This window comes from Passer domesticus, chromosome Z (assembly GCF_036417665.1).
Source record: "Passer domesticus isolate bPasDom1 chromosome Z, bPasDom1.hap1, whole genome shotgun sequence".
Classification (NCBI taxonomy): domain Eukaryota; kingdom Metazoa; phylum Chordata; class Aves; order Passeriformes; family Passeridae; genus Passer; species Passer domesticus.
Genome location: NC_087512.1, coordinates 74,565,229 through 74,578,096, shown reverse-complemented (window position 1 = coordinate 74,578,096; position 12,868 = coordinate 74,565,229). Strand labels below are relative to the sequence as shown.

At 38.8% G+C, this 12,868-nt stretch overlaps 1 protein-coding gene across 1 annotated transcript in view; it reads left to right on the top strand.

The window, feature by feature from the left end:
• Window positions 1–12,868, top strand: part of DGKQ (diacylglycerol kinase theta) — an 88,567-nt gene that overhangs the window by 54,596 nt on the left and 21,103 nt on the right. The window contains exons 11-15 of the mRNA XM_064403677.1: window positions 2,083–2,137; window positions 3,276–3,337; window positions 3,601–3,751; window positions 4,583–4,621; window positions 6,263–6,378. Coding sequence (XP_064259747.1) covers window positions 2,083–2,137; window positions 3,276–3,337; window positions 3,601–3,751; window positions 4,583–4,621; window positions 6,263–6,378 — 423 coding nt within the window. The remainder of the gene's footprint in view (window positions 1–2,082; window positions 2,138–3,275; window positions 3,338–3,600; window positions 3,752–4,582; window positions 4,622–6,262; window positions 6,379–12,868) is intronic.

Here is a 12,868-nt window from a genome sequence, read left to right as displayed (position 1 = left end):
CCTGAAAGTATATATTTTTCTCTTCAGAAAAATTACAGTCCCTTAATTTGCACTTATTGTAAATGTTGTTAGCATTTGGGAGATGATCTTTTGTGACCCACATGCTGCTAAAAGCTTAACACAATCTTCAGGGTAGGTAGGCACTGCTGACTCATATTCAACTTGCCATTGACCCAGTCTCTGAGATCTTATTCCACAGGGCTACTCTCCAGCTCTCATACCCCAGTTTGTATTTTTAACCAGGATTACCCCGTCCCAGGCTGAGAATCTGGCAGTGGCTCTTGTTAAAAATTTCGTATGGTTGGTGATTGCCCAGCTCTCTAGCACATCCACATTTCCTCATAAGGGTTCCCTACCTTTGAGGGTGTCCACAGTTCCTCCTAGCTTAGTATCATCAGGAAACTCACAGTGCCTTTGATTTCTTCATCCAGACAATTTATAAAAACATTAAAGAGCACTGCAGAAATTTTCTTCCTGTGGTGGCAAGCAACATCTCTGTAGCCCCCAAAGGATACAAGGAAGGACTCAAGGTGGAAATGGCACTGATGTGCTTTACTGTGGATTGCTTCCCACATCACTGGAAAATTCTAGCTACGTCTTGTAATCTTGTAGATGCACATGCTTTCTTTGGGGGATAATCTCTTTTCAACCTGCCTGTCCTTCTTAGGGTTGGTAACAAAACAGCATGGCTTTCAGGAAACATGTTAGTAGACTTTGCTGGCATGCCAAGCCATTGGCAGGCCCAGCCTCCCCAGTATGGAGACACAAAGCTGTAGTGTGCACATTTTAGTCAGCACCTGGGGCTTGTGAGCACACCAGGGAATCAGCACAGTTCCACTGCTCTGGGGCACAGCCACGCTCACAGAGGGCGACTGCTGCCCTTTGTGGTTATTTATAGGGTACATAAGAACACACGTGTGGCTAGCTCTCTGCAGTTAGTGATAATCATAGATCTGTCTAGGTGTATCCAGCTGTGTAAAGCATGGAGCTTGTTTTGGCTACAGGATACTTCCAGGATTTGTTGTCAGTCCATTTCCTCAAGTGCTGTGGACCTTTTAACAAAAATAGGAACAATCATGTCCAAAGTTTTGTCTCATCTGAAAAAAGCAACTGTCAAGCTGTATAGTTAGAAATTCCATTAGGGAAAGGTCTTCACACCTCTGTATTTGGGCAGCTAGATGTATGCTTTAAGAGACTTAATTCTTTGGCTCAATTGCAATTTCTCCAGTAGTGGTAATTTTTAAATGCTCTACTTGTTTTTCTGTATAAACATGCACATACAGGAAATCTCTTCTTAATATCCAGAATTTGCCTGTGCTCAAATTGCTTTCATCAAATGTCAGGCAAAGCACATGTAGTGGAGTTGAGGCTCTTACCACCCCCATTCATGACATGTAAAGCAAGATCATTTGTCTTTTGAGTCTTAAGACCAAAATTTAAAACCCTTCCTCCTGAATGTCCTTCAGTCATGTATGTTTGCAGGGTTTCAGTTGTTGTAAACAGTACAGCTCTTGGCTGTGCCAGCTCTTTTGATCCAGCTGCAAGGGACTTGAGTGGTTCCTGGCAAGATCTTGGAGAAGAGGCTGTGGCACATGTGAGGAGGGTTTTGTTCCATCAGTGCCTGGAGTGTCCCAGGAGGTGGAGAGTGGTCAGCCTGCTTTTGCCAAGCTGGTTCCTGGGCAATCTTCTCCAAGAGCATGCTCATTCCCAGTCCTGCATGCTTTCTCTGGAAGGACACTCAGGAAATACTCCAGATGAGCTAGCTGCTTATTGCTGAAGCAGGAATGGAATTAACTGTGCTGTACAGGAGTCCCTTCACAATGTGGCTGTGAGAATGCCAATGTTTTCAGGAGCATGGGAACATGATGCCATGCATGTGTAAAATGAAGATTATTCCTGTCTTGGAAGGAGTTGGTTGGAGGAAGAACATCATGGTTAATTTAAAAAGCTTTAATTTTTTTAAAATGTTTAATTTTCTGTGCTATGTTATACACTATGGACAGGATATAACACACAATAATGTAACATCTGGCAAAATTATATCGGTTAGAAGATGCATTTACATGCTTGATCTTTTGGCAGACGGAGTGCATCCAGAATTTCAAATTGGTGGAAGTGCTTATGGGCAGTAAGCAAGGTAAGTGAAGGAGCATTGGCCAAAGACACATCTGATCTCTGTGGGCTTTTTCCCCCATTCTAACAGTCACAGTTCATTTTCTACAATAAAACACACAAATAAAAATAACTTCATGATGACATTGAAATACTTAGTCAGAAGTGATGCTGATTCTTTTCAGTCCTGTCTGTCCTTGGGAATAAGGTTCTCCTTCATTATTATCTAAAAACTCATTTGTGGTTTCTGGTAGGTATTGACACTTTTGCCCTGTTTTGGAGAGCTATGTTTGACTGACATAATTTTCTTAATTGCAGTTATTTATTAAAGATTAATTCTAAAGTTCAAATGGCTTCTTTCCTCTGTCTTCTTTCCTCCTGATGCAGCCCCTGAAGAAGAGTAAGTTTGAGTCCTAAGACAGTCCAAGAAATATGTTTGTCTGTTAGGAAAAACAGAAATCTGCAGTTCTAGCAGTGCTCAAGTGTTTTGTGATCCTGCAGGAGCTGGGCTAGTGTTCTCCAAGTTGACATCCCTTTGTGCTTCAGTATTTGTAAGGTTGCATGGAGAAATAAAAACCTTGAAGTAGCCTAATGCTCTGACCACAGCTGAATAAATATCTTGTTAGTTCAGATACTGTCTCGATGCTTTGCTTTATTTGCAAGCATTATTGGGAAGTTGTTTCATAAGGTTTTTGTAGCTTTGTGAATGTCATAACCTTGGTTGGTTTCTGGTACTCTGTTTTAAAGCATCATTTGCAACCTTGCATTCACTGAAGTTGTTAGAATTGTTTTAATATTTTGATAAAATACAGAAGGTAGGTTTTTTTGTACTTGTTAGGAAATACAGTTTGAAAGTCTTCTGTCAAACTGTTAGATTATTACCAAAGTACTGTTTATCTTTTGAGGGGTTCAGGCTGTTTCTGCCTTTTTCAAAAGGAGGGTGGTATTTAAGAATTGTGGAAAGAGTCAGACTGTTCCAAGCACATATGTGTTTTTATTGTTGAATAAGACGTAGCTCACATCTGCATAGTCGTTTATGAGAAAATTAGTTGTATGCAGAGCTTTGCTTTTCCCCTAATTTTTCTTCTTTTTGTTTTTGTGTAATTGAGTCTGATAATAATTTGCATGTTTTTTAACATGATGAATGTTCTTGCCCTCTCCAGTTCAGCGCATGGTCTTGGACAATCAGGAGCTGATGCTTAACAGACTTAAGGACATAAGAAAGGTAAATCTGAAAGAGAAACATGATCTTTTTGTTTTTTAGCGAGTATGAAGTTCCCTTTCTTACAGAAAAAGTGAATAATTGGTTACCCCCTAAGCAGGCTCAAAGATAGAGAAGCTTAAGTGCTTGAACTGAAGTTTGTTTTCTGTTCCTGATATTCTCTAGGCATAGAGGACATGATTACTAAGTGCAGAACTATTTTGGATTTTGCCTCATAATATCTTTTTGCCAAATGTAATATAATTTATTTTCCTTTATTTTGGTAGACTTCAATACGTCAAATGAATCAAACAAGATTTTACATTGTGGAAAACAGTAAATCTATTGTACAAGTAAATTTATTTGTTGGTGGCCTTCCACCTCAGCTTTCTCCTGAAGAATACACAAATATTCTCAAGGAAGAATTAGCTATCAAAAGTAAGTAAACAGGTACATTTTCAGACACATTAACTTGTACAGAACAAAATTTAGTAGTATCAATATTTCTTATAATTCTAACTATTTCTGACCTGATTTTAAAAAATCATTCTGCCTTTTACTCTCACATGGGCTTTTTTAGTAATTTTGACATGCACACAGTTACAGGAAAGTTGTGACAGCTTGTTATTGACAGAATAATTATTACGTTATTCTATTTATAAGTGACTACACTTTTTTTTTCTTTTTGTATGTTTGTGTGAAAAGGCATCACTTTTTAGAATAATTATACATACCTTAAACTATGTGCAGAATATCCCTTGCCTTTTTTGACCTCTGGCACTTTTTGTCTGGGCTGTTCTCCATGTTAGTCATGAGCTCCATGCCCCATCATGGAGAAGTATGAGCAGTGTGTGCACACATATATGGACAAACACTCAGGGAAAAGAATTTATTTTTCTTTTTCAAAGAAGTGTAATTGAATTTTCATAACACTCCTTCAAACAATACTTTCTGTAAACAGTATCAGGAATGTGTCATGCTTTTTGTTACAGGAAACAAAGCATTTTTCCCAATCTTTTATGTCACTTCAAGAGGAATTAAACTTGAAATGCCAGAAAGAATTCTTAGTCACCTTTTATGAAAATCAGTTTAGCTGTGCTTACTTGCAAAGTAAACATGAGAGGAAAAGTGTTAGCTGAAGGTTCTCCCTGTATTTGTATAACTTTTAATATTTATTTATATTATATTTGTGTAACTTTTTAAAATACTTTAAATATTTACTCTGAATGTACCCAAGGTTTTATGTGTTTATGTTTTTCCCCTTTGCAGCAAATGTAGTATCTGTGAGTCATGTTTATCAAGCACAAGGTAAGCATTAAAATTTTTAATCTTGCAAACAATGTCTATGTTCAAAGCTGCAGTCTAATACTAGAGGCTGGAAGCTCAGAGCATGTTAGTCTTACTGCATAAGCAAAAACCCCTTCAGGTAAAATGTAACACATTGTATTTATGAAGAGCAATGGATTAGTGTTACCTTATTAAAAAACGTTAAAAGGTTGACTGCATGCCTTGTGTACCAGAAGGCAGTAATATTTCATCATAAAAACTAGTTTTGAAGTTGCATTTCAACTGAATAACCTAACACAACAGAACTGTTAAAAATCATTCAAGTGAAGGATTTTTAGTCTCTTTGATTTTGAGAATACTAAAATTTGGTGCTGCTTTTGGACTCAGTGGGACTGTTTCATAGTCACTGTTTCCTATCAGTGTTAAGAGCTAGAGTTCAGTGGCTGAAAGTTGAAGAAAATAAATGTGTTCATCCTTTGAGCTGTTTCTTTGCTTTTGCTGTATGAATTTTATTTCAGTGAGGTCGGAGAAGCCATGAGGCTTCTGACAGCTGGAGCAGCAGTGGCTCTGGGCAGCTTTAGTGCAGTGGTCAGGTGGAGATCTGCATTTGGTAAAAAATTAAAGTGTGGAATTTTCTCTTCTCTGTGTTTAGGTGTCTATAGTTGAGATGTTTCACATCCTTTGGCAGGCTTAACTTCCACATGTCTGCTAAATGGGTCTTTCTGGAGCATGATTTTGAAGACTGAAGTGTGCTTCCTTTGGGTTATTTGCTGTCTCCACATGACTAATTGATACTGATTGGTTTCAGTCTTTGCATAAAAGAAGCTGTAAAGCTTTGACATGTACATTCTCCTTTCCATATTTGCCAATACTTGATTTTGTGATACTCGTCCCATGTCACAGCATCATTTACATGCATGTGCTTTTTAGATGCTTCTGTGTTGTATGTGATTTTTATTGCCACTTTCATCTCATGTTTGTATTTTTGTGGTTCTCATAAGTTCCTAACTCTCCTGTTTTGTTGCAGCCAGGTTATATTACTAGTCTACATCTTATATACTGTCCATTTTCCATTTTTGTCTTATCCTGCCCTGTTTTCCTCCTCACCAAGTATCTTACTTTACATTAACTTCTCAGTATTTATTTTGTCTTTTCTCTTTTGTCTTCCCTTCTTCCCCAACTTTTCCATTCAGAACTTAAGCCAACATAAAGATCTAAACTTGAATATCAGCCCAAATATTTGCTTGCAGTAATTCTTACTGAGATACTGTTAATGAACAGAACTAATGGATTTTTAATAATTGCTTACAAAATGAAACCTGATACCTCTGTCACTTGTACATAATGAGAACATAATGTTAGTAATGACAAAGAGTATGCAAATAGGCTCTACCCCTGAAGCTCAAAGGAAATCTTTAAACATGCCTTAGTTCTGTGCTGCAGTTCTTTTCTTCAAGTTGCTTTGCTTTTACAAAAATCTGAGGGTAGGAAGGAAGGTTGAAAAACATAACAACACAATTCAACTGATAACAAATGACTTCAGAATAAGTTTTGCTGAATAATGTCCTCAGTAAACTGAGTAAACTTTTGCTATAATATGAGACCTATTTTATAATAATAATAATAGAAAATATAAAAAGTAGTTCTGATGCCTCTTTACAGGTGCTGTTGTACTCCAAATTTCATGTTTTTCTGAAGCTGAAAGAATATATATGCTAGTTAAAGATACTGTTGTCAATGACAAGCCTCTGAATGCTGTGGTGATTCCTGCAGTTATGGTAAGAGACAGGTTTGAATTTAAAAAATGTCTTTAAAAGAAAAAAACTACTGCCTTAAAACTCTTTCTGCTAGAACTAAATGAAAATATGTTTTATTCAAATAGGCCACACTATAAGTAGTGAGACAAAAAAAAAAACAACTTCAGAGCCTGTACTTCATGTATATGATATATTCAGCGAGTTAAGTTGTTTGTCCTGTTATTGTTCAATTGTCAATCTACAGCTGCCTTACTGTACAACTATAAAGAGGAGGAAAACAATTTTTTTTCTCTTTGTTTCTTTCAATGATCAAAACATTAAGTAGGGTTTCAGTTTCAGCTGGTATGTCTTAAAATGTAAAATGCTAACAAAACTTTGGTATGGGAGCTAAATGTGTTTCTTCATTAACTGTGAGGTAAAACACTTCTGCTTATTTTCACAGTGATATTATTTCCCCCATTCTGTAGTAGAGTTTGTAGTTTGACCTTGTTTAGCCCCTGAGGATCTCGGAAGAACATAGTCTTCTGAAAGAATTAGTGCAAGAGTCCTTTCACAAATTCAGGCCTGATTCTGATTTATTCTTGTTGTTACTAATCACTTGCATGTGAATCAGTTTGGTTAATTATAGGTTTCATGTTAATAAAGTGAGTCAATGTGAGAAGAGGAAAATTATTGACTGAGTGAAGTGATATTTTTAACCAGGATTATGTAGGTTCTGTCCAAAAAAGTGTTGCCATAGTTACACAGCACCTCAGCAGAAAGTATCTTGCAGTTACTATCTTTCTGGAACTGCATTATGGCAAGCGAAGTGTGAGTCCTGGTTTGACTTCTTGGAACATCCCAAAAGGTCAAAAAAAATCACATTTTAGTGGGAATTATGAAACAACTTTATATAGGAGGGTATCAAGTTCAATGGCTGTAGTTGCTTACTCACATACCTGCTTTCACTGTTTAAAAATGATTCCCACACTTGTCAAGACTTTCTGAAGGTAAAATTATGGTTTCAGTAGATACTAGTGGTAGTGCTCACACGCAACTGGCAAAATCAAAAGTTGCACCCCCTCCTAAAAAACTGAGAACCTTGTTCTTATGCATTCTTACATTTTGTGAAGTCCTTAGAAATCAAGGCCCCCTTGTCCGAACTAGGTTTCAGAGTGCCTGTTGTGGAAACAGAAAGCAGGATGAATTTTTGGATACTTGTTTTAGGTGTATTTTAGGCAAATGCATTATGAGCCTGTATTTGTTGTCTGCAGTGTGAAGTTGCACATACTCCACTCTGCTGCTTACATATGTCTGTTTTTCTGACAGTGGATATGTTTGAAGAAAATTTCTTGATGCCTGGAAAATGTTGACATTGCTGTCTCTTATCTGATGCAAGACATTTTTTAGAAACTCCAGTTCAGGGGACTGCTAGGGACTAATTTCTAATACTTAAGCAGGAGAGAGGGGCTGTACACCAGAACAGACATTGTGTTTCTATTTCAGCATGTGTTGTTTGTATTTGGTCATCTCACTGAAAGGAGCCAAGAGTTAATTTAAATGATAGTTCAAGTGTTTTCTGTTGATTGTCCACCCAGCTTATGCCATTCACTAATTACCCAGGGTAGACCAATGGTTGATCACCATCTTTACTTTGGGTAGCAATTGAACTAGATTATCTCCTGCAGTACTTTCCAACCCAGGCTGTCTTTTTAGCCTATGATAATATTAGTCTTTGTTTATATGTGTGTCGATTTAAATACAGTACCAGGAAATACACAGGAACTGACACAATACTAAATTTACACCATGTTTGACATTTCTTTTGTGAGTGAAATTCAAAGAAATTGGGAATGAAGGGCTAATGATTTTTTCCAAATTGACAGTTAAATTAAAGAAAAACCCAACCAATAAAAAAACAGCAAACCAAAATATCCCTTCTTAAAAATTGGTAAAAGCACGGAAGTACTGGTGGTTAGCAGGTTGCTAGTCTTATTTTTCTGAGGTGAAATTTGCTTACTCAGTGTCTAACATACCATATAAGGAGGAGGCATGGTTCTAGTCTGGCATGCTCAGGACTACCCAAAGCAATTCACCCTCTTATTCCCATTACTGAGAAGTCTGAGCGCAGAATCAGTTTGCGTAAGCTGCTTATTAGAAAGTCAAGCAGTTAGTGTTAACCGACGTGTTGGTCTGTTCTGCTGTTTCAGGCCTTTAGGAATTTAATCAAACACTTCTTCATTTCACTATATTCAAATGAATGAAAATACTCCCTTCACTGGAGTGTGAAAAAAAAAAAAAGTGCAGTATATTATAAAGCTCTTCAGCTGCTGTGTGTAAGGAACTGTAGGAACAGTTTGGTTTCACTCTTTGGTGTCAATTCAAGGTGAAAGACGTTGCAGGACTAAATCTTTCAATTCAGAACTAATTTAACAAAACTTGTTTTGCAGCAAAGGCAAGCAAGGAAGTCAGCAGACAGTTGTATGTGGCCAAAATCACCACAGGTTTTTGTGGCTTTATCACGAATGCCTTTTACTAGTGGAGTGCCCTCTGCATTTAGATTTGTTAAGAGTAGCAGGAAAATATGAAGAAGGTTCCCAAATAGATGAAACTTTCCATTTAATTCATTCTGCTAAATCCTTACATATATATTTACATCTTAAATGCATGGTAGTTAAATGAGCATTTTAGCCAAAACATGAGTGGTTGCTTTTCACCCTTCTGAAAGGGTTGTCAACTTTTTCACCCTTTGCTGGAAGGGTTTTCAAGGATTGCAATGGACTGCCCTGGGAAGCATTGGGATCACCAATCCCTGGAGGTGTTCAAGAAGTGACTGGATATGGCACTTAGTGCTGTGCTCTAGTCAACAAATGGTATTTAGTAAGAGGTTGGAATTGGTTATGTTACAGGTATTTTTCCAACTTTTATGGTTCTGTGATTCTCCTATTTCTGCAATATGCCAAAAAATAAAGAAAAGACTTGGGGGTTGACCTACCTGCTACTCTAGTAGTGTTGTGACACCTTGCACATAATTCTCATCAGATAATGACTCCTTTCTGGCCAGGGTAGAGAAAATTTTGTGCTTGGGGCATTGTGAGTCCTTGCACATGGAAGATGCTGCTGGCAGCCATCTGCAAATGTTGAATTCTACTTGTCAGAGATATCTGCAGTTCCTGGAGACAGTCCACCACCCAGGAAGATGTGCTGTGGGTGTCCCACTGGTAGGGCTGGTGGCACGGAACGCCTTGTTCTGCTTTGTCGTGAGATGTGATTACACAGTACAGTCAATGGAAAGGGGATTAGCATGGATAATAAACATCTTGCCCCAGTTTAAAGCCGTGTTGTGCTACTCCTGACAAATTAAGTAATTCACAGTGACTATCCGAGTGTCTAAGTCACGCAGCCTCCTTCAGCTGTCTGTAAGAAAAGAGCAATAAATTCCTTCCTGAATGCCAGCCAACGCAAAACCCTTCTGCAGATTTCACTCCTCAGGCACAGCACTGAAGCCAGGGCTATAGGGGGAAGGGAGTCCTCGGGCTGTGAGTCACATACTCTCCTCTGCCCAGTAACAAACTCACTCCTCTGTCCCAGTGGGGTTTTATTAAGGAACTTTTTAAAACTGTGCAGCATTAGAGTGCTACCCTTGTGGCTGTCTGTAATTGTAACAAAGAGTGTGCTCTTGAGAAAGCACAGCACCCTGCTCTACTGTACAAACTGTCAAGAGCTTTTAATTCTTACAAAAAAATAATTACTTTCTTAGATGGTGACCTTTATCTGGGATTTAGCAGTGTTTCTTTCCTTTAAGCCTAATGAAGAGTTCTGATGGGGAAGCAAGTTCACTGTAAGGACAAGCACTTTCTTGAAATAATCTTTTTATTCTGAATAGCTGCATCTACATGGGTTTTGTTAGGAATTCACGTTGGAAGTTACCTTAACAGAGGTGGGTTTGAGTAGTAGAACTATTCCCTTTACACTACATACAGATTTTTTATTAGCTCCAGGCATTTGCTGCAGCTGCTTGTGAATCTTAGTAGCGTTCAGGGTATATATATAACTAGTTTGGGGGTTTTGAGGTACAGTATTGACATTTGATAAAAAATACAGTTGGCAATTTACAGTAGAAACTGTAAATACATATTAGCAAGAATTTATGTTACTTGGTAAGATCTCAGACAACTTTACAAAACACAGCTGTGCTTTTGAATGCCTTAGAGTGTACCATGTCTCAGAAATAGTTGTGATTCCCTTATGTTGCTTTTGAATTATTTCAGTTACTTGGTTTTAAACCCAGTGCATTAGAACGTGCCTCTAAAAGCAAGTAATATAAAACATGTGTTCAGCATGTCACTTCTGAATGTCCCAAACCAGTAATTTTAGAAACTGATTTCCTGAAGAAGAGAAGGTAATCAAATGTTCTTGTTACATTCAAGTAAGGTATTTGTTAGACTCCAGAGCTGGGCTGGTTTCTTTTTTCTTATTCTTCTTTGAAAAAGTTTTTGTTACTTCAAGCTGCAGAACTTTGTAATTTTTTTTCTTTTTATTATCCTGTTAACCCCCCTTTTTTAAACCCCACAAGTTTCCAGGCATTATACCAAGCCTAAAGTTTCAGGTTGCTGGTATTGTTCAGAAAATTGAAATAGCTGGAGATAAATTTATGTATTTAAAAAGCTCTGAAGAGGAAGAAATGGGAAGTGGAGAGGAGAGAGGATAGGGCAGAATAAAAGCTGGACAAGGAGTGCTGGAAGGGAACAATGTGCTCTGTTACCCCATGGGAGATGATGTTTCCTTTCAGAGCTGCTCTGCCTTCTGTTGCTCGTGGGATTTAACCCCATACAGCACTACAGGCTGGGCAGAGTGGCTGTGGATGCTGGTGAACATCTGGCTGAACATGAGTCAGGAGTGTGCCCAGGTGCCTTCTTGGCATCCTGGCTTGTGTCATCAATGGTGTGGCCAGCAGAACCAGGGCAGTGACTGTCCCCCTGTACTTGGCACTGGTGAGGGCACATCCTGAGTGCTGTGTCCAGTTCTGGGCCCCTCACTTCAAAAAGAACACTGAGGTGCTGGGGTGTGTCCAGAGAAGGGAACAAGGCTCACAAAAGGATAGAAAACATGTCTTGTGAGAGCTAGCTGAGAGAGATGGTTTTGTTTAGTCCCCAGAAGAGGAGGCTCAGGGCTGACCCCATTGCTGTGTAAACTCCCTGGAAGGAGGGTGTAGTGAGGTGGGGGTCAGTCTGTCCTGCCGTGCCTGCAGTGAGAGGACAAGAGGAAATTGCCTTAATCTGAGACATGGGAGATTCAGGTTAGATATTAGGGAAAAAAAAAATCACTGTCAGGGTAGTCAGGCATTGGAAAAGGTTGCCCAGGGAGGTCACCATTCCTGCAAGCGTTTAAGAGGCATTTGGGTCTGGTGCTGGTGATATGGTTTAGGTGTTACAATGGCAGTGCTGGGTGGGTGGTTGGACTTGATGATCCTAAAGTTGTCTTCCAGGCTTGATGATTCTGTGATTATCAAAGGGCTATTCTAAGTGGGATATGGGAGATGATGGTGCAGGAACTGGTAGAGTAACAAGAAGGCCTTTGCTTGTGAAAACAGCAGATCTCTGCCTACTCTTTCTTAATGCTTGAATGGCTCAAGGGGACAAAATCCATTAGTCTCTTTGGATGTGTGGATCCTTGAGCTGTTGACTTAATACCCAAGGAATCCCTTTAGTGACAGTGGCATGCATTATATTCCGTAGACTTCCTTTGCTGCCTACAAATATCCTTCCCATGTGCTTAAAAGAAATCAATATATTACGCTTGTTATGTGTTGGGCATGCTTTGAGTAACTGCTTCCCCCTTTCCAATAAGACCTGAATGTAGAGGCCAAAGGTGTTTTTACTTCAGTTGTCAGTCTAGCACGAAGATGGTTCCTTTGGAGAGAGCTGTGTGCACAGCTTTCAGCCTCTTTATCATCAACCTACTTGTTTTGTCTGCAGTGGAACCTTTCCAGTAAAATAAAGCATTGAAGTTCTTTTGGCTGTTTGTCCTCCAAAACAGCCCTTATTTGGCTCATTTATTTTTCAAGAAAACAGATATATTTTCAAACTGAATATCTTGTAGAAATGAAGGATGAGTAAAGAAGGGGTCAGTGTGTGCCTGCTTCACCAGCTTTTATACCTGTTCAGTGTTCCTCTTCTCAATGTGTTTTCTCTGTATCAAGAGACAAGTCACACTGGATGGCAGAGCACATTTCTCAAGCAGACACGGTTAGAGGAGAAGGATTTTTGTATGTTTGTCAGCATCTTGACACATCTGGCAGGGTGTGACTTGCAGAGGATTAGCACCCAGTTCTGCTAAGAACAGAAAATTAGAAGAAATCGCTCAAGTACTATGAAGACCCAAACAATCATTTGGTTGTAAAGTGCCTAAATCAGGTCACAGGTCTGGGGTGTCTCAATCTCAAAATCTATTTTTCATCCCCACAAATATAACTCATAAATTTGACCCAATTTCTCCGTTGTTCGCATCAGATCACGGTCTCTGGTAGTTG